The 22,683-nt window shown below is 35.2% G+C and overlaps 1 protein-coding gene across 5 annotated transcripts in view; it reads right to left on the reverse strand.

Annotated features, from left to right (window-relative positions):
- Positions 1 to 1,066: 1,066 nt before the first annotated feature.
- The window catches only part of LOC147396354 (F-box family protein with WD40/YVTN repeat doamin), a 55,973-nt gene continuing 34,356 nt past the window's right edge, over positions 1,067 to 22,683 (reverse strand). The window contains exons 5-10 of one of the 5 annotated variants that reach the window (XM_086450020.1): positions 17,323 to 17,412; positions 15,234 to 15,373; positions 8,795 to 8,879; positions 6,041 to 6,400; positions 4,153 to 4,221; positions 1,067 to 1,759 (exon numbers count right to left, since the gene is read on the reverse strand). In XM_086450020.1, the coding sequence (XP_086306146.1) occupies positions 1,699 to 1,759; positions 4,153 to 4,221; positions 6,041 to 6,400; positions 8,795 to 8,879; positions 15,234 to 15,373; positions 17,323 to 17,412 (805 nt within the window). In that variant the 3' untranslated portion in view covers positions 1,067 to 1,698. Of the gene's footprint in view, positions 1,760 to 4,152; positions 4,222 to 5,930; positions 6,401 to 8,794; positions 8,880 to 15,233; positions 15,374 to 17,322; positions 17,413 to 22,683 lie in introns of those variants that run through there. The other 4 variants (XM_086450018.1, XM_086450016.1, XM_086450017.1 and 1 more) reach the window with 4 other exon arrangements.

Below are 22,683 nucleotides of genomic sequence, written 5' to 3' on the forward strand. Positions count from 1 at the left end.
GAAAATAAAACATATAAGTGTGTGGAATGGATAGTTTCCTACCATACAACGAACCAACCCGATAAAATAAACAACAGAACACATCGCCTCGCGATAGTAGAATCGTAAATAAGCATGCGACATCACCTCGCGATAACCGAAAATAAACATTAAGCATGGATATCCACTCATCCCCACACACAACAATGAGAGCCCATACTCTCTTTCATAGGATATCACATTTACAATGTGATCCCTCGAACTTTTCAATGATTCAAAATACTTTGTTTTCAATATTTCAATAAAAATTCTAAATTGCTTCAAAAAAAATTAAAATAGAAGTTTTCGACAAATTCAAACGCTAAAAATTACATTCTCAACTTGTATTGAAGAAAATGACCAAAAAGGGTCGAAAACACAAATAATTTTTAAGACAAAAATCTATTTTTGTCGGTGGCATCGATGGATCTGTCGGTGGCACTGTGAAGAACAAGCAGTGGCATCAACAAAACCTTTTCCAGAAACAAAGGTTTCTACCAAGTTGCGATTTTTCTAAAATTTTAGATTTCAAATTTTCTTGTATCCAAATAAAAAACAATTTTTAAAACGTAGGTTTAACGCTACATCATCAAACAATAAAATCGATCATGATTCTTCAAAAAAATAATATTTTTTTCTTAATATTTAATAGCATATTAGATTTTTTGATTGAAAAATTACGATGCACAAAAATTACAACTATTAGAAAGATTAAAAAATTCCCTACCTAGATCTGAGCCAAACAATCCTCAAAGAACATAGAAATCTGGTTATTTGTGAAGTTTTCCTCTCTGGAGTGATTGAAAGTCTTAACTTTTCATATCCCCTCAAAGTTAATGATGAGACGAACGTTTTCTTCTCCTACGACGAACCTTGACTTATAATTGAGTCAGAAGGTGAAAAGTGGAAGGAGACTAGTGTTTCTGTCTAGGGTGTCTCTTAGAAAAGAAAAGTGCATAAGAACAAAAGAATCTGTAAATTTTTCCCAGGTTTAGTATTTATAACGTCCTAGGGACATAACGGTCATTAATATAATTATTTTCTTACATTAGTAAGTCTATATCCCGAATTTCGATTTACGTAAATTTATAGTCTATTTTGGTTAAATTTTCGTTGTAGATCTAATGGTGTAATTGAATTTTTCAAATTCTGACTTAAAAAAAATGTTCCTAGCAATTGACCTACATATTTTATTGAGATATTTATTAAAAATATGAGGCATCATATGCGCTCAACCTTGAGGACTAGAGTTAGCTTCTGCTCCCAAATGTCCATCGCCGCAATTTCCATAATTGTTATTGCCTGGGCAATTTTTCTCTCCTGCTCGCGAAGATGTTCCACCTCTTATTGCACTTTCGCTTATGTTGCTTTGTATTCTTCTTGTAATCGTGCCAATGCAGCTCGAACCATACCTAATGGTGCCATGTCCTCTTCACAATCTTTATTAATTGTAAAAGAGGCCACCTGATAACGCAATATGAGACAGACGATGTGACTCTGTAATCCGTATTGCTCCATTACCAATGCTTTCCGGTACGGTGATTTGACTTTGGATTCAATAAACTGTTGAAGCTTGAAAATTTTACCGTACGGTTTGACAAATTTCTCTAGTTGGATATACATCAGTTTATCTTGCACATCATGCGGCTGTGTCATCAAGTTTTCAGGTGCTCTTGGCTCTTAAGGGAACGAAGTAAAAAAAACCATGGAAATCACTTTGCAATCTTCTTCATCATTGGACCTGTCATCAATGTAGACTGTTAGTTTGCATTCTAAAGATGCAGCTTTTCCCAGGTTGAAGGTCTGGGAATCATTGAACTGGCCATTTTTAATCAATTCTCGAGCAGCAATTCTTAGAGACTCATGACTAGGGCTAGGACCGGTAGAGAGTGGTGAGTAAATAAAAAAATCAAGGTAAAGAATAATATCTTTGGGCCTCAGATCCTCTTGCATAAACAAATAAACACATCATCCTCACTCACAGTTTGTTACTCTTACAACACTTATATAGAAAGAGAACGTCATTCTGCTTTGAAGGATGGAATAAACTTAAAGTTTGGGCCTTTGTCGGTTCTGAAGTATTTACCAACACATGCATATGCACTGTGATTTCCACTCTGCTCGGAGATGCTTCAGCGTCCAGAAGAGTTAAAAAGGAGTTTTTGGCGTAGCTTCATCGATGCTCGCATGGGATTCAAGCGGTTTGGATAGTCATCTAGACTTTGGACTGCCACTCTGAGCTAAACATTTTAATAGAACTGTTATGCTTGGATATTTGAAGTTGTTGATTAGAATACCTAGAAGTAAACGGGTCATGTGCAGTTCTTGACGTAATCTTATTAGAGATGATACATGGCAGGTCGTGTTCCCAGAGGGGGCGTGACAGTCGTGGTCTCTAATTGTGGTTCGTGTGTTAGGGATCCCTTTTGTCTCAATTTTGACGGAAAGCTTGTTTTAATCCTAAAATGATTATTTCTAACTCTCCAAATCATGTTTTCCTAGCACAATGTGATGTCTTAGTGTATTTAGAAGTTTTGTGTAATGTGAACCAAAGTGTGCTTAATTTCTATGATGAGGGAAGGTGCTTGGACCGATCAAAGGAGTGTTTAAATGAGGATCAAGGATTTGAAAATTCAAAGAGGAAATTGGAAAGAGATCGAAAGGACTTGCACAAGCTATTGAGTTCTCCATTATTCTTTACTCATTACTAAGAATCCACAGCAGCCAGGGTAACGAGTTGTTAAATTAGGCGAGTGCAAAATGGGATATCTACACTATAGGACCGCACTAGTCAAAACTTTAGGTTCATTATATGGTATACGGATTTTCTTCGACGACCCTACCCCAAGTACCCCAATATGCATTTTGATTTCTCCAAATCAAACGGTACTAATGACTCGGTTTGATATATCGTATAAGTACGTGATTGGGGTTGTAACTTTAGCAAGTGGTACTCGCATTCCCACAAGGAGATTAAGTCATTATGCTGATACTACATTGGCATTCGGGACATGTAATCATGTGGCTTAAATTAGAAAAAAGGCTCAAATCACTCCAGCCTTAGTATGTCTATATCTTTCCATTTTATCTGATCTGACAGTATTGATGTGCCAGTTTGATATATCATATAGGTACGAGATTGGATTTGTAACTTTCGCAAGTGATTCCCGCATTCCTATAAGGATAATCTAAGAAAATTAAACATGATTATCTCGTAATCCGTCTAGGGTGTTTTCCAAATAAATGGGCCTGTAGGCCAACCATGTTAACAAAGCAATCAATATGTCATGGATAATCAAATACAAGATACATGTAATCAACCTATCATCACAAACCATTTTCCAGATCAACAAGTTTTTGTTTTTTTTTTTTTTTTTTTTTTTTTTTTTTTGAAAATCAACTAAAACATTTTCTTTTTGAAAAACTAAAAAAAAAAATTATTTTCATTTTTCATTTTTTTTTTGTTGTTGTCATGGAATCCCGATTTTTTGTATTTCTTGTTTTACAAGAACCACTAGTCAAAGAACTCCATCTATTATCATATGTGATAGAGTTCTCCCAAAAACCTTCGATTGATTTAATTTAATTAATTTTTTTTTTTTAAATTGTCTTCCTTTCTTTTGAACCTAAAAAAAATCGATTGTTGGGATAAAATAACAAACTTAAGTACACACAAAAATAAAAAATGGACCCAAAACCTTTTTGCCAAAATTCAAGAACTTAAAAAAATTAAATCAAACACTTAACAAACGGGCTTTACCAACATGCATAAGATAAAAGATTAAAAAATACCAACAAATTTTAAGTCAAATTTGCAATGATCAATGTTTGGGACTTTGAAATTTGATCCTTAATGGTCATCACTAAAAGTGCCCCAATCTGCGAGAGTGGTTCCACTTTTGGGTTTTGGGAACCCTTGGTTTGAGATTTGATGGAATCGTTACCTAGTTCTACGTCTAGGAACCAAAATTGACTCAAAAAATGACAAAGATCTACAAAGACATCGAGTCCCGAGATTAGGTTACGGAATTAGAAGGTGTTAGGCACAAATCCCACACAATAAAAGCAAGTCTATAATATACTAAAAAAATTATATTGCAAAATCCTAAACCTTAAAAAAGTTAGAAAGATTACCTCTTTGAATGTGTTAGATTGTTGATTGTGGCGGAGAGTTCCTTCAGAAATTTGGCAGTGAGTGAATATCTTGCGATCCAGAATCAGAATTTCATCATATTCAACTCATGAAATGGTAATTTACCCAATAAAAATAAATAAGAGAGCTGCTATTGGAACCCCAATTTTTACTTACTACACCCCAATTTCGTAAATAATTAACCACCCCAAAAATAAAGATTAAAACACACCATTCAAACATTATAAAATTTCATTTCAAGTTATTATTTCAACATTACAAAGCACACATTCAAACAACTTCAACAGTTCTTTACAATTAGGATTAGGTCCACATGAAATCCTAAATGTAAAAAATAGAAAAAGATAAGAGAGTTTTTACTTGCACCTCAATTTTTACTACTCCTCCATAGACTTTTTTTTTTTTATTCTAATTGGTGTGTACTAAGTAAAAGTTGGTTACCAATAGTTGCTCTCATATCCTTTGCCTTCTTAATAAGCAAATTGATTTTTCTACCGTCACTTATTTTATAATTAATTATTTAATTATTAAATATTAATTTTATAAATGACTCTTTTATCCACTCCATGTTATTGGGGAACCTTAGGAAACTTATCCCCCTCAACTTTGTCAACTGAGATCTCAACCAAATTAATGATAACTTCCAATCATGATCATCTCTTAACCTTATATATATGAATATTTTACAAGTTAGAACTGAATAGGTATTAGACTTGAAAAACATCCTAAACTACAAAAAGATTAAATATTTCTAAATTAGTACAAGAAATAAATGCACCACAAGTCCACAACCAATTGGATTGAATGAGATTTTGATATTTAAATTAAATAATATGCCAACAAAATAAGCTCAAACTCAGTATCTTTTCATTTGCATGCATGCAACATTCAATAGGATCATCCCATGGGTGATTCCATTAAATATCAAAAACCTAAGAAAGAAAAAAATGAATAAGTTGGGGTTGTGACGAGTGAAATAAGCAAAAGCATGATGCATAGTAGTGATTCTGTAAGAAAAGCTTTTTAAGTTTTAACAACAAGACCAAATGTGTTTTCATTGATATTTGCAAAGTCATAAATAAGCTCTCTCTCTCTCTCTCTCTCTCTCTTCAATTTACAGCAATCAATAGCTCAATTTTGGTATAACATGGATTTTTCAGTTTTATTGATATAAAAAGTGGCTTTTCCAGATTTCTATATTTGGAGATGTGAACAACAATATAGAATAGAGGGGGTTTATAAAATAAAGACCGATTGGAGTTAGGTTTGGATGTCTCCCCCTCTATTTAGAGTTTTAGAGACCAATTGGAGAATCTCTAAGACGTACTAAATATTCTTATAAGTTAATTAGAAAAATGCATGTTATGTACCTTCAAAAGTTAGAATAAGCATCATCATTTAGAAACAAGTACAAAAAATAATTAAGTAATAAAGTTATTGTAATTTTTAATAATTACGTAAATATAAGAATAAAATAAACAAAAAAAAATTTTGTTTTTTTATGGTCTTCTTCTATAAAAGAAATTTAAAGTTTTGAGGCAGATGTCCACACAATTTAACTAGGATACCCTAAAGAAATTTTAGGCTAAAAAGATATATGACCTACTGATCTATATCCGAAACCTATCTAAAGATCCTTGGAGTTAAGATTCCAATGAGAGAATTTATCCTTTCCCTAAGCCCTAATCGAACCTAAACTTTTGAGGTAAAATTATCAAAGCAAACTAAGATGATAAGAATCAGTCACTCCAAAAGCAAATTAAACTAAGATGATAAGAATCTGCTGTTATTAATAACCCATCATTCATGACCATTAGTTAAGTTTGAGTAAATAAAAAGTGAATGTTTTATTTGTTGAATTTCCACAACCTGATAAACTTGCTGTTGTGGGTGGTGACAACCTTGTTCATTCCGACAGCCAAACATGAGATGGGAGGCCGTAAGCTTCTTGGAATGCTGTCTATGACAGTGTCTTCTGAGAGCCTTCTGGCTTTCTTCTTTTCAATGACACCGTTGTAACTGTTTTTGTTCTTAGAGGAGGAAACTGCTCCCACAGTATGTTCATCATCTATCACATAGCTTGAAAGAAGCTCACCTGAGTTCTGATTCAAAATACGTAACACACCATCTATCCCACCAACAACTAACGATGAAGTGTCATTTCGCAAATGTTGCACAGAGTAGATGACGTTAGGACTGATCCGCTTCTCCCATAGAGGTTTCATTCTCCTGAATGGTAAGGCAAACAGAATTATTAGAAAAAAAAATGAAAATTATGATAATAGTGACATATATGATTTCTCTTGATGATAAATGTAGCTAGGTAGAAATAAAAACTACAGAGAATTCATATGTAGGCAATAGTTATACACCCCTTAGTAACAAACTGACATAAACAATCTCAATAAACCAAGATATTTTATCACACAATTTTTATTTAAGGAAAAAAAAACAAAAAAATTCTTCCATTCTAAGAAAAAAAGAGTAGTTATGAATAAATTTTCCTATGGTTATAACTATTTATGTAGATAGTTGGTATCGATCTTCAATAGAAATAACCCATCATAAACCACAGATCTAATAATTAAATATGTATGGAGACAAGACATGGAATGAATTTCACTACACTTGAGGAGACCTCTTAAAAGCCTTAAATATACATAAAGTTTAGAGTGAGGCTACTGTGACTTCAAATCTTACCAAGGGTCATGGGGGCCTGGGACTGCCAAGTTGGCCAAAATAACACCTCAGCTCTCTAGAGTTCATGGTGTAGATCACATTTAAAAATAAATAAAGAAAACAAAATAATACTTGTTTTACTTGATCAAAGGGTTTGAAAATGGACGGTCACCAAAATCCCAAATTTAAAAATAAATCTAATGGTGAAAATTATTCTTTTGAATATTTTTTTTAAAGTACTTCAAATTTTGTGATCCACATCCATGTGTCATCCAATCATATTTTTGGATGCCGCATAGATTTGCAGTCAAGAAACTTATGTTCCTTAGTAAAGAAAGTGTTTTTCTAAAGTTCAATAAAAATCAATTAGTCAAGCTTTCACATAAGCAAAATCATAACTACAAACTTTAAAAGTTCACTTTTTTTATGCTGACAACACTTCGGCATTGTTCATGGTTGCAATACAAAGCTGATAATGCAAAGTCGAGCAGATAATCGTTGGCTTCAAGAGTGAGGCTTGATGAGCAGAAATATTCTCATCCTTGGGGCTTAGACTAATAGCTCAGTTGGTTTGACACATTGCAAAGAAACTAAGATCGTGGATTCAAGTGCAGCTTACCCATCAAAAAAATATCCCATCCTTAATCCTTAATCTCCATTTGCATAATCTATGTTTCACCTATGTCCCCAGTTACACGATCCTTAGCCACAAAGTCGGAGTATGGGTTTAAAACGACAAGGGAAAACTTAGAAAAAAATGAGGACAAACGAGGAAAATAAAAAGAAGGGAACAAAACAATAAAACATAACCCATAAAAAAATATATTACAAATTATGTGTCTATATAAAACATTAGACATTTATTCGAAGTCTTCAATATCTTTGAGCAAGAAAACACACTATTGAATAACTATGCAATATAACATGCTTTTACACATAATTATAGATGTTATAACGCTAAAAAAATCAAATCAACATATCTTTTGTTCAAAATAACAGACTATTGAAAAAATTAAAAAATATGACATCAAAATATTATCATCAAATCCCATATTTCTACATTAATGAATTTTTCGAATCCTATAAATTTTACATTAAACAACATTCATGAACCAAATCACAAAGAACTATAAGACCACAAAGTAAAAGTGTTCATTTTTTTTTTTTTTTTTTTTGAAGAAAGTGTGAAAAAAAATAACATGATTAAAATGTTAAAAATGCGTTTTTTTTTATTAAATGGGATTTGCATGAATTTCAAAAAAATGTGCTCTTGTTATCATTTTAATCACCACAGATACAAAATGCATTTTAAATGTGTTTTTTGTGTTTTAAAAAAAAAAACGCCATTTTTTGTGACATGTCATCCATACATTCATTTTCATTACAGTAATAAAATGGATAAAATACCCTAGATAAACGAGCAAATGAAGAATACAAATAGAATGGCAATGCCTCAACCATTAAACTATCATCATTAAAGCCTGATCCAAAATATCTAGTTTCTGCTAATTGAATTTCCTCTATTCAATCCTATCTGAAGTAATTTCTTGCATTAATTTAAGTGTCCCTATAGGTGTGAAGCTACCTCAAATCCTAGTCTTTTGAATCTCTTCGCTTTCAATGAACCTAACCTACAGATCCCTCACACACGAGCAGTTAAAGTCTTTGTTACACGACAAAACATGATGGTTAATTACAGTTTGAAAGCTTGTGTGTTTTCATACTTGTTTTATCATTTTCTGAAGTATCAACAATAAATTTCCCAATATAATCCTCACTTCCAGTAAATTAAGAAATCATTTTCTTTGAAGAATGCATATTTCATTGAAGGTTGAAAATCTCCCTGAAAAGTTAGCCCTTTCGCTGATTATAAAATTCCCCTGTTTTGGGAGGTTGAAATACACCTCAACATCCCTTGGCATAGTGTGAGTTGGATCTTCTCACCTTAAGTCCCAACAATGCATAAATCCAGCAGTTGATCCAGCAAATACTAAATATGAGCCTGGATTAAAACATAAGCTCCTAATGCCTGATAAAAAAAAGTTGTAAATCAATTTGCAACATAATTCTTAATATTTACTGGAATTTAAAATGTCTTCCATCATCTATAAAGAAAGATCTATCTGAAAAACAATGAACACTTCATGATGGCATGTTGTACAAGAAGCATAATAACAATCTTAAAAGGAAGTATTGTCCGATATTACAACTATCCCAAGAATATAATTTTAATCCACCATAGTGGAATGGCATATGAACAGATCTACTATTTGTCAATCACTTTTAGGTATCCACTCTAATCTACAATACCGAATGAAACTCTTAACAGTAACACAAAAGAGATAATACAACCCAATAGTAATATATTATACTAGAATACTTGCTAGTAAAAAAATCAAAACTCATGCAATGGTTAAAAGAAATGCAAGTGTACATGGGTTAAGCCAGCTGATCACTGCAACCACGGACTAAAATGGATTGGACTTGGGCTCGATTTTAGATGACAATAAATAAATGGGCTTACTTCAGGGTTTATAAATAAAGAACGAAGTCGCCCTATATATGGCCACATTAATATATTATTATACAATAAAACACTAGTTTTTCTTTCACTAGTTTAGGGATACCTTTTTGTCATTGCAAATAATTCAATTAATCGACCAAACAAGAGTACCTGACCAATACAACCCTCCTCATATTCTCTCTTACTTTCTTCTCCTTTCTTCCAATTCTTCATATTATTGTTTCCTCCATCTTAACCTTCGCTGTGAGTGTAAGCATCAAAACATAGGAAGGACCCTGCAACATTCATAAATCACAAGAAAGTTCCTAGAAGCCATAAGCGGAACTTCACATCTAAATTGGGCCCACTAGTTGGGATTAGGCACTTTTAAGGCTTGAATTTGGGTTTTCATAGATGAAGCCCATGATCCAAACAAGTCCAAGTGTTCCACACTAAATATTGGGTTCTACACCCAAATAAATGAGTTTGGCCCACCTAGAGTCCATGAAACCACAAAAGTTGGAATTGGACAAAATTGACCTTAAAACCAATTAACTGGAGTCCATTAAGTTAATAGGCATAATTGGTAATACACTTCCACTCTGAGCCTATAAATACTAAAGCCTAAGCCATTTGGAAGGGATCCCTAAATCATTACTCTCAAGAAGACTTGGACTTTACCTCCAAAGAATAACAAGCACACAAGTCCTTCTCTAAAGGCAACATATCATTAAGAGACAATCAAGTTTACAAACCCTTATCAAGAATTAAAGAAGCCTTCTCAACTCATCAAGTGTGAAGCCTAGAGAAAAGAAAATTTAAATAAAGTTTCTATAGAAAATCAAGCCTCCAAGCTCTTCTTTGAAAGCAAAACCACATTCTCAGCCGATAAACACGATGCCCGGAGAAAAGAAAATCTTGAAGAGTAGATTTTAGTTTTTATTTAGATTTCTGTTTTAGGGTTTTAATTATATATTTTTTGGACTTATTTTGATGTTGTATTGGCCCATGATTTAGTTTACTATTTAGGGGCAGTTTAGTAATATTAGATTGTCGTTTATTTAAGTTTATCAAGGTTGAAAAATTAAGAGAGAAAGTTACGAAAATTAGATTATTTATTTGGTGTTTTAGTTTGATTAGAACTCTTAGATTTATTTTCTTTATATAGATTGTATTAGGTTTTTTTAATGAAGAATGATGAATAAAAAGAAAACTTGAGCTTGATATTCCTAACAATGGTTGTGGTGTGAGGCCATTTTAGAGTGAGAATATAACATTTTTTTCTTCTAATATTTATTTTTCTTTTTTATTATTATTTTTTTCTTGATTTTCTTGAAATCTTGAAATCTTAAATTCTTGAATCCATTAAGAATCATCTTTTCTCGATTTTCTTGATTCTTGATTATTGAATTCTTGAAGTCTTGAATCTTGATCTCTTGAAACCCATTTTATTTTACCCAATCTTCCCTATTTTCTTTAACCCTTATTTCATTAATCTCTTTTCCAAATCTTAACCTTTAATCATTTCCTTACCCTACGAACCTTAACCTGTAACTCTTTTCATTTATCCTACATCTATTCTATCGTAATTGCAAAAAAACACTATTTTACTTTTGGGTTTATCCTATCCTAGCCCAAATCCCTAACAAGAATTCCCTAACCCCTTTATTTTCCCCCTTTTTCCATCATCGTCCTGCATCAACATGTCACCATATTCCTCTATTTAACTATTAATCAGAGCATATCACTCCATTGTGCAACTACACTAATAGCTATACCAAATTTTTTTTATCAAGAATCAATAAAACCATTTTTCATTTTATTTCGCACATCTCATGGTAGATCAAGAAATTTGTTGTTGACAAATTTCTGACACGACTGGTGGGCAAGGGGGTACAAAAACCCAAAAATCAAAAACTTGAACAAAAAATAAGGACCGACCTAGATCCGACCCAAATCGTAACCGAGTTGGTTTGACTCGATTTTGATCTTGAGGGTGTGAAACTGGACCGAAATAAAAAACGGAACCCATACCTATTACCCAACCAAAGTTTAAAACGTAAGGATGTTTTGAATACTTTTCTTTTTTATCTTTATAGTTTATACATCCATCTTTATATTTTATAAATTGGCAAGAAAGTACTTATTTTGGTAATAAAAATAATTAACCATCATAAAAGAAGTTCTTTCTATCATTATAGTTTCTACAATTGGCCACGTAACTATTTTATAGTAATAGATAGTTACCAATCAGAAAAGAAGGGTCATAAATACTTAAATAGTATATAGGATGAGGTAATAATACTTAAATAATAAATAAATAAACTACTTTTTAAAGGGGTTTTTTCAAAAAAAATTTAGTTTAAAGAATCAAACCAGTGCCAAACCCGAAAAAATTTGGATTCAGTTTGGTTATATGGTTTTACATTTTAATGTAAATTCGAAAACGAACCGAGCCCAAAAATTTGGTTTGGTTCAGGTGGACTTGAATGTACATCCCTCCCTACTGGTGGGACAATCTAAGTGTCATCTTTTAGTCAACTGCAAAAGCACCAACAAGAACACTAATGAGTTTTCTCAACGCCAACATTGTTGCAGTTACTTCCGCGAAGAAAGCTAAGAAAGTCACTTCCTCCAGCTTTTGTTCTCATCTTATTGTTAGTCACAAACATCTTCTGACGCGGACTAGGACAAAAAAAATTGGTGGCTCTTAGTTGGTTGAGCCTCTTCCATTAGCACTCAAAGAAGCGCATCACAAAAATGGCACATGCAACGGCAGATGGTTGTAGAGGACAACTCGAACTCCAATTCTGATTTACCAGTCTAGAAAGAAATCATTTGGATCTATATCTATCACGTTTCCATCTTAGAGTCATACCTTCATCAGAGGGGTGATGACAACTACAACAATGATGACCGAGGAGTAACTCGCTTAGTGTCAATTCCAAAGTTTCTATTGTCAAGTTTGTAACCAATTTGAATGAGAGCTGGTTTGCACTTCTACATCGCATTGCTCCTCTCGCAGCCGACTTTGCGTGCTTCACAGAAAAATTTGAGATTGTGTCAACCTTGCCCTTCCCTAAGACCTCCCTTGGACTCATTCGAAGTGACTTTGGAAGCCCTCGGTAGGTTAAACTTCTCTGAAGAATTTGCTTCATTGGAAAATTGTAGTTGTTCCTTCGGTTACCTTCTTGGTTAGCCTCAACTACCGAAGAACTTTGTTCAACTAACCAAAGGTTACCTTCAGTTAGATTTTCAGAACCTGTGTTTCACAAACTTTTAATATATATTAGTTAGCTACAACTACCTGAAGCGGCTTTTAGGCTACCCAAAGCATTGCCTAGGCTAACCGAAGACTCTTCGGTCAGATTCCAAAAACTGGGTTTTTCAATTGTTTGGTACATCAGTCGGCTTCGGCTAACCAAGGACCCTTTCTCGGTTAGTCAACGAACCCCTCAACTAACCGAAGCTAAGTTTTCAAAACTTGGCGCCAGAGCTCGACTAGCTGACCGAACTTGTCCATTCTATCAAAAATTTTATAAATAGTAAGCTTCCTCCTTAGGGTTTCTTGCTTAAGCCATTGGAGAATTTGGGCCGCCACTTACATACTCAACCCTTAGTCATCTTCTCCAAACCCTAAGACCTTAGGAACCCTAGTTTTCTAAGAAATTATTTCCAATCCTAAGCCTAAACCATAAGCTTCAAAGTACTAGACCTGCATCCTTGGCACAACCTTGCATCACAACTGGAATATGAAATGGAGTGCTAGATGAAGTCATTTGAAGCTGGAGCAACAAGCAATCTCAAAAGATCAAAGACTCTTCATTGGTCAATCTCAGAAGTCATTTGAAGTTGGAAGCTTGTTTTGCGAAATTTTTCTGGGAGGAAAATGATGGTGCTCAAAAACATCATCTATTCTCATGGAAGAAGGCTTGTAAATAGAAGAGTCTGGGCATTAGATCTCTTACTGACATTCACAAGGCAAGTATGACTAAAATCTGTTGGAGACTTCTTTCGAAGAAGGGCCAATGGGTGGATTTTTTGAGAAACAAGTATGTTAAGGACGGTGATTGGTGGACAGCAGGTTCTTGTGTTGGTGACTCTAAAATTTGGAATGACATTAGGAAACTTATGCACCATACAATTTCCAGCTCAAACTCTCATTCATTTTGGTGAAAGTACTTCTCTTTTTCTTAACAATTGGAGAGGAGATGGTCCTCTTGTGACCTTTCCAAATGCAAATAAATAAATTAAAATAAGAGAGGTGTGGCGTAATGGTGCTTGGGTTGAAGATTGGATAAGAAGTTCGGTAGATGATCCTTCAGCTATTCATGAGATTCTTTATTCAAATCTTCAAATGGGTACCTCTAAAAAGCTTGTGTGGAAGGAGGTCCCTTCTCAAGCAAGTTCTCCACAAATTCGCCTTGGGAGTCTATTCGTTCTAAAGATCTGATCCACCCAACATGGTCGACCTTTTGGAACCTTGGGATCCGAACAAAGATGAAGACATTCTCCAAGAAGCTATCACATAATGTCATTCTAGTGGATTTAAGTCACAAGAAATGGTCCGTTAGTCTAACCTCACGGTGTCCTTGTTGTGAAAAGGATGAAGAATCAATCAAGAATTTTTTCTTCAAGTGAACTTTCGCCTTGGAGATTTGGAATTATTTAAGCATTCATCTTTCTTATTCGATTTGTAGCTATCTAACCATCCAAAAATTATGTCAATGGGGTCAAGCAAGGAAATCTAAATTCAATACTATGGCACACATGATCCCTTGGGTTGTTGTTTGGTATATTTGGTTAGCAAGGAATGCGGCAATTTTCGAAGATTTAAAGCCTTCTTCCGATGTTTTTATTGTAAGAGTGCCTAGCTCTCGATCATTCTCTAGACACCCTTCTCCCTTCCCATGGGAGGATTATCATAGAACTTGATTCCATCTAGATAGTTGAAGGTTTAAAGGGAGCAGCTCTTCCTTGGAAGTTGGATCCTTATCTGATGACAATCAAGAAAAAACTCTCAATTATTTTGTCGAGAATTCAGCATACTTGGAGCGAAAGAAATTATGTGGCAGACTCCCTTGCCGAGTACCCAATGGGTACCCGATGGAGACCCGATTCTTAATGGGTCCTTAAAATTCCTACCCATAACCGACCCAAAAATTAATTGGGTCTCTCATAGTGGACCCAAAACCGATTAATTGGTCTCGAGTACATTGGGCAATTGGGTACCCATTGACACCCCTAGTTAGAAGTGGTACATCGTTAACATGTTCAAATTTCAGTAGCTTACCCTTGCTAGCTAAGAAAAATCTAATGGGTGATAGACTTGCTTTACCGAATTTTCAATCTATCTCTTAACTTTGGCCCCTTGTAAGCTTTTTTCACCCAATACAAATATTGCCAATTTAGCAACAAAAAAAAAAAAAACAATCATACACTCTTATGCTTGATAACAAGTATCTACAAAGGCCTCTGGAGGAGATCAAGCCTGAAAATCCTCCAAAAGTCAAGAAAACATTTTCAGTTAATCAAGCACGAAGCCCAGAGAGAAGAATGCTACACATCACCATATTATTGTATTTGACAGTTAATCAGAGAAAATCACTCAATTGAGCGAATGCACTGAGATCAATACCATCTTTTCATCAGAAATCAGGTCATCTTATTTTGTGTGTCTCAATGTAGTGAAATTTGTGGTCAACAGTGAGTTCGACCAAAAACCAAGCAATCCCATGGTATGAATGACAGATGGTCGACATTTTATGGACATCATTGACTAAATGTGGCAAGTATAACAATGAAATTAAAAGTAAGACAATTATAACATTCATCAAATGACCCTATGCATTCCATATGAGGAAAAGCATATAAGATAACCTGTGGAACCAAATGACTTTAACAAAGCTACCGGTTTATCAGAGAGCAGACTTGCCACTTTAATGCTACCAAGAGAGGACCCACTGAGAATCAGTTGGTCCTCTGTCAAAGCCAAACATGTGATCGGCACTGCATGCATCCTACAAGATAAAAAAAAATACAAGTATAAAACAAACAATAATCAAGATGGTTGGTAAAAATAAAAACTAGGATAAAGAACTTGTCCTACGTATTTCTACCTGAACAAGAAAATTAAGGTCAAAGAAAATCAGCAATGAATTATTTTAATAAATAGAGCAAGATGGAAATATATTATAAATGGAGGCATGTAATCTTACTACTGTAGTTTATATGACAGAACTAAAAAAGCACACTCATGTGTAATATATCATAGTATTACTTCCAAACAATTTCTATGAAATACACTGAAATATTTCCATTTCCACAATGCCAAAAAAAATAAAAAAATAAAAATAGTTCATTTTGTATATATTTCAGTGAAAATCACTATTGAAGCTGGTAGCGAAGGAGCTACAAGAGGGGGCTTACCTTGACAAGTTCTCCAATAGCAGTTTTGATGCCTTGATTCATAAGAAGTTGGGGGTTGAGGATATCTTGAAGCTTAGGCCAATTAGTTCGGTTGGTGCTACATATAAGATCATTTGTAAGATGTTATTGAGTCTGAAGGTGGTCATCCCAGTTTTGTTAGGGGCCAGAGTAAGGTGTTTTGCCAAAGGCTGTTAAATATTGTTTGATGTTCTGATAGCAAACAAGTACACCAATATGAGATTGCAATCAGGCATCCTAGACACTGTTTGCAAGATTAATTTAAAGGAAGCCTATGACCATATCAAGTTGTCAATTGGAAGTCCTTGAATGCATCATATGGGCTTTAGAAGTAGATAAATTGATTGAATTATGAAATAAATCTCTCAACAATGTTTTCTATTCTAATTAATGTGATTCCAACTAGTTTATTTAGGGGTATAAGGGTCAAAGGCAAGGCAATCCATGGTGAATCGATACATCAAACGTTTACGTAAGGTTAATCGGAGCAAGCTTAGCTCCATCTTTGAATTTGAAGGAAGACTCAATTGACTTCTTGTTCTTTTCAAGCTAGGAATCAAGACTTGCAGCAAGTTGCTTGTAGAAAAAGTCCTCTTTCAAATCACAGTAGGTGAAAATCTATGCAAAAATTTGTTTCCCTAAAAATGTGATCCATGTTGATGTTGTTAATTAGGATTTTCAATTGCAGATTTACTATGAAGAAATATCTTTCTTATTTTAGAAAATTTCTTTAAATCTCTAAAAAAAATTCTTCTCTTTTTGACCTAACATGCCATTTTTTAGGTGCCAAGTGCCGACACTCTAAAGAACATTGTCGTGGCATTGCAAGGGCAAGTTCCCTAGCATGTCGTATCATGCTACGAAATGACTTCTAGTGCCAAAAAAAGGGAAACGGCCCCAAGTGGCATTCTTGGAACTAGGAAAACGTTGAGCTCACCTTGACAAAAGTACCCCCTAAAATCAATTTCTATTTCTCACACACACAAGCCAACCTTTCTTCTTGTACTTTCTTGCTTTTTCAGCTCTAACTCCTATATAAAACTGACAATAAACTGATCCTATTGTGACTGAAATTCCTATCAACTTACCGCTTAAAGTAATCGTGCTTTATAGGACCCCCATTTAAAACAAAATCTCGAGACACAATTAGGTCCATCCTAATCGTATCTCACCTTAATCTATGTATTTCAAATCAAACTAACCAATTAACCTAGTTTAGATACTTCTTTTCAGAAAATTTCCAATGATAATCTATATGGAATGGGTCGCACTTGATCTAGGTATCTCCATCGACTTAAGCTCTCTAGGAGGGAGAGTCAATTATAATTCTCTCAAAATAGTAATACTAGGAATCACAAGATGATATAGTAATAAGAGAATTAATCCCAAAACAAACTAGAAGTACATTTTTGTCACTGACATATTTCGTAATGATATTAATCGAAACTACTGATATTTGGTCTATCTGAAGAAAAAAGAGAAATTTGGAAATCGAAAGGCAGCATACACTCTCGACACATACCTAATTATTTGAGAGCACTTCTTACTATACATATCAAATACACGAGCTGCCCCATCCTCACATCCAACCACAGCCTCTGGATCTATATAGCTGCAATAAAACCAATAACTTAAAAATGACCAGAACAGGAAGCAAATCATTGTTGAAAAAACATAATCGAAAACACTCAAATAGTAGATTATCAGATTCATTGCAAATCAAAATACATTTGAATGGTTGATAATAGAAATAGAACCTCGAAAAATGTGAATAGGGATCTAACCAAAATTCGGTTACGAATGAACAAAGGTGAAAGCTTCCTAGTCAGATATTTTAAAGAGCAAGTAGGCAAAATCATGAAGACATCGTGAGACGAGCAATGATAAATCTCTTTGTTTTTGTCCTAATCTCTACAAGGCCTAACATATTTTATACATATATATATATATATATATATATATATATATATATGGGTGGCGTTCAATGGCCAACTTTTTGGCAAAACATTTTTCAAAACATGAGTTAGAAGTTTTGGAATGGGCTGATTTTTGGTGAGGATGATCTCTACGGTGAGGAGATCATCCTCACCAAAAATCAGCTCATTCCAAAACTTCTAACCCCATCAAAAATAGTTTACAAAAAATGGACGGTCCACGATTTTTCAACTTGTAAACATGGGTTAGAAGTTTTGGAATGGGCTGATTTTTGGTGAGGATGATCTCCTCATCGTAGAGATCATCCTCACCAAAAATCAGCCCATTCCAAAACTTCTAACTCATGTTTTGAAAATGTTTTGCCAAAAAGTTGGCCCTTGAACGTGACCCTATATATATATATATATATATATATATATATATATATATATATATATATATATATAGGGAAGCATTCGGAGGCCCTAAAGAGAGCCAAACATTGTGCCAAGCATTTTTCAAAATAGGGGTTAGAAGTTTCAGAATGGGCTGATTTTTTGTGAGGATGGTCTCTATGGTGAAGAGATCATCCACATCAAAAATCAGCTTATTCCGAAACTTCTAACCCTAGTTTACAAGTTGAAGAATCGTGGACCGTTCGAACTTTGTAAACCACTTTTGATGAGGTTAGGAGTTTTGGAATAGGCTGATTTTTTGTGAGGGTGATCTCTATGACTCCGAACGTTTGGCTATTTTTAAGCTCCAAACGCCACCCATATAAGGCTCTTCTTCATCCTATATATATCTACTCATATATCTACAACGTGTTTCATCCTATGTGGGCTAAAAGTTTCGGATTGAGCTGGTTTTTGGTGAAGATGATCTCTATGACGAGGAGATCATCCTCACCAAAAATCAGCTAATTCTAAAACTTCTAACCCCATATTTATGAGTTGAAGAATTGTGGACCGTCCATTTTTTGTAAACCACTTTGGACGAGGTTAAAAGTTTCAGATTGAGCTGATTTTTGGCGAGGATGATCTCCTCGTCATAGAGATCTTCCTCGCCAAAAATCAGCTCAATCCGAAACTTTTAACCCACATAGGACAAAACATGTTGTAGATATATGAGTAGATATATGTGTACACGGATCCTGATCCTATATATATATATTTTGATCAATAAAGATAAATTTATTAAAAAGAGATGGAAAAAAGGGGGATCGAGAAGACCAACCCAAACAAGAGAACAAAAAGAGCACAACAAAAGAAAAGAAGAGTGTTGAGTTTAGTCCCACATAGGACACAAACTGCCTTGTCTCTCTCCTTATAATCTCCTGGGCCTCTCCACTCATTGACAATTGGTTTTGAGTTGAACCCTCAAATTTATCATGGTATCAGAGCGGGCCTTTCTTTCCTCCACGTCACCCAGTTCATATCTCCACGTGTTTTGGCCTAGTCCGGCCCACACGTGTCGATGAGTGTTGAGTTTGGTCCCACATCTGACACAAAATGCCTTGTTTCTCTCCTTTTAGGCTGCTAGGCCTTTCCACTCATTACCAATTGGTTTTGAATTGGACCCCCAAATTTATCAAAGTGAAAATCAAAACACCAAACAAACTACTCCAACGCCAAATTACAAAGCCTATCCCATCTACCAATAAAGTCTTAAAAAAAAACTCCTTTGAATTCCTTGTAAAGTTTGTTCCAAGCGAATATCATGCCCAAAATCGATAAGACCACGTCTTTCGACTCAGACTCCTTCCCCTCAAAGACACAACTATTCCTTTCTTTCCAAATACCCCAACAAATTGCAAATGGAGTCAGTACCAAAGAATCCATCTCAATAAGGAAAAGGAGCCTCCCCAAGTTAGCCACAATTCCAATAGCAATTTGACCGAGTAGGGCAAACAACCCACAATGCAAAAGAGAGATAAGAAATGAGCCCAAATCTGAGAAGCCATCCGACAGTGAATGAAAAGATGATACAAATTCTCCGCCGTCAAATAACACAAACAACACTGATTCAGAGAAATGAAGCTCTTCCAATTAATTGGACTAAGGTAGGTAATCTCCCTAATGCCGCCAACCAAATAAAGGCTGAAATCTTACAAGGCACCTTACCACCCCACACCAACGAATGGGGGAAGGTCAGCAAGCTCCTTGGAAGTAAGGTGTGGTACATAAATTTGACAGAAAACCTCCCATCTCTAGCTCCACCCCAAATTCTTCGATCCTCCAAAGTAGTGTCCATATGATAATTCTCCACCAAATAGATTAAGCTTCCCAATTTTTCCAACTCCCAATTAGTAAAAGCCCTTCTAAAGCCATCCAATTGATGTTCGCATTCCCAATGTCCCTAAAAAGAGAGATGACTAGACCTTTTCTCAAAGACAAATAAAAAAGATCTTTAAGTGGACCATCTCGACACCACCAATCCTCCCACAACCTCACCTTATTCCCATTCCCAATCTTGAATTTGACCCTTTTCTTGAAAAAATGAAGACTTCTCAAAATTCCTTTCCAAGCCCCACAACCATACGAATCTCTAACCGGCCCACTTTCCCACCCATTCGCACTAACCCCAAAATTTTCCACTATCACACTCCTCCAAAGACTCACCTTCTTCTCCAAACCTCCATAGCCACTTTCCCAACAAAACCGAGCTCATTGATTTAAAATTTTTGAAGCACAAACCACCATTCCTCTTAGGCAAAAACATTTTCCAACACACCCAATGGTGTCTCTTATTACCATCCTTATCATGCCAAAAAAAAATCCCGACAAATTCTCTCTAACTGCAATTCAATACTCCTAGGCAAAGAAAACAACAAAAGAAGATAGTTAGCGATACTAGCCAACGTGCTTTTGATAAGAGTAATTTTACCCCCCTTCGAAAAAAACTTGGCCTTCCACCTACTTTACCTCTTCCTTACCCTTTCAAGCAAAGGATCCCAAATTTCCTTACTTGTATAGCCCACCCCCAGAGGAAGACCCAAATAAGTTGAGGAAATAACTCCTACTTGGAACCCAATGGATGCCACCGCTACTCTTACAAAGATTTACAAGAATGACAGAAACTACCTCAAAACACCCAAAAATGTTACTCAAAGAACTCAATTTCCTCAGAGAGTAATCCAAGAAGATCAAGGTATCATCTGCAAAATAAAGATACAAGATCAAGTGGCCATGTGTCCCGACTTTATGCCCCAATAGCTCACCAATATCCATTGCATTGGACATCCTCCTCCCTAAGGCTTCCATGATAGTCACAGATAAAAAGGGAAACAGGGGGTCTCCTTTTCGTAACTCATCGAAAAGTTCGGTGTTGAAATACATTTCATCATTCACCAAACCCACTTGTCAACAAAACCCATTCTTCTCAACAAATACGTCATAAGGTTCCAATTCACATGATCGTAAGCCTTCTCCAAGTCAATTTTACATACAAACCCCGGAACTTTCAATTTTCTGCGAGTCGATGCATTCATTTGCTATAAGCACATCATCAAGAATCTAACGCCCTGCCACAAACACTCCTTGAGTTGTACCAATGATGTTACCAAGCACTACTTTTATCCTAGACGCCAAAAGTTTGGAGATAATCATGTACACCAAATTGACCAAGCTAATTGGTCTAAGATCCGAAATATCTTCTGCTCCCATAATCTTTGGAACCAAAGCAAGAAAAGTTTAGTTTGAACCCAAATCCAAAAAACCCTCCCCATAAAAATCATCCAAAGTCACCAAAACATCCTCTTTACCGACTCCCAATAAACTTTAAAGAAACCCAAAGAGAATCCATCCGGTCCCAGGGCTTTGTCATAAGCCATCCGCCCCCCCCCCCCTCCCCTGCACTTCGTCTTCCTCAAACGACCTCTCTAACCACCTCATTTGATCGTGAGAAATACTATAAAAAGGCAAGTGATCAAGTGTAGGTCTATACACACAATCATCAGAGTACAACCTCTCGTAAAACTATACAACCCCCATTACAAACCTCCTCTTCGCTTACTCTCCATGATTTATTGACTTTAAGCTTCGAAATAAAATTAACTCGATTATGGAAATTGGCTATCCAATGAAAAAAACTGGTATTTCTAACACCCTCCTTCAACCAATGGACTCCAGAGACTTCTATTTCCAGAAAATTTCATCCATAGCAACAATCTTTTGAAACTCGGCTTTAAGGTTCACTTACCTTGCTCTCTCATCCGCACTCAATAAACCCAACTCCTCCTTACCATTATGCTCTTGAATTTCCAACAAAACAATCTTCTTCTTAGCATTTAAACACCCAAACGTTTCCTTATTCATATCTTCAACTTATCCTTGATAGCTTTCAATTCCAACCTCAACACTGTCCCCGGCCTGCCAACCAACAAATGATAGTTCATTCCACCAAGAATGTATCAAATCTCCAAAATGAGAGTGTGATAACCACATACTTTTTAATCTAAATGGAGTCGGGCGCCTCCTCATATCCCTTGCCTCCAAGGAAATAAGAGAATGATTCGAGACAAGATTTGGAATTTTATCTTGCACCAACCCCCCAAAATACTTCTCCTAGCAAGGCGTTATAAGAAATCGGTCCAATCTAATGAGGTTGGGTGCATCCAGGTTGTTCGACCACATAAAATTAGCTCCGCAAAACGGTAGATCAATCAGCTCATTCCAATCAAAAAAATTTGTGAACTTACGTATTCTAGCAGTGATTCTCGAACCCCCTAACTTCTCAAACGAAAATTTGATGAATTAAAGTCCCCTCTTACGACCCAAGGTTTATCCCAATAAGCTCTCGTGTCATTTAACTCCTCCCAAAACTCATTTTGTTCATTATCTCAATTTGGTCCATAGACCCCAGAAAAGACCCAAGTAAAATCATCACTCGCTAACCTGCAAAAAACTGAAATTGAAAAAGCCCCAATAAGACTCTCCTCCACCATCACCGACTTCCTATCCAAGAATAA

Source organism: Akebia trifoliata, chromosome 8 (assembly GCF_017979445.1).
Source record: "Akebia trifoliata isolate Shusen 1 chromosome 8, ASM1797944v1, whole genome shotgun sequence".
In the NCBI taxonomy this organism is placed as follows: domain Eukaryota; kingdom Viridiplantae; phylum Streptophyta; class Magnoliopsida; order Ranunculales; family Lardizabalaceae; genus Akebia; species Akebia trifoliata.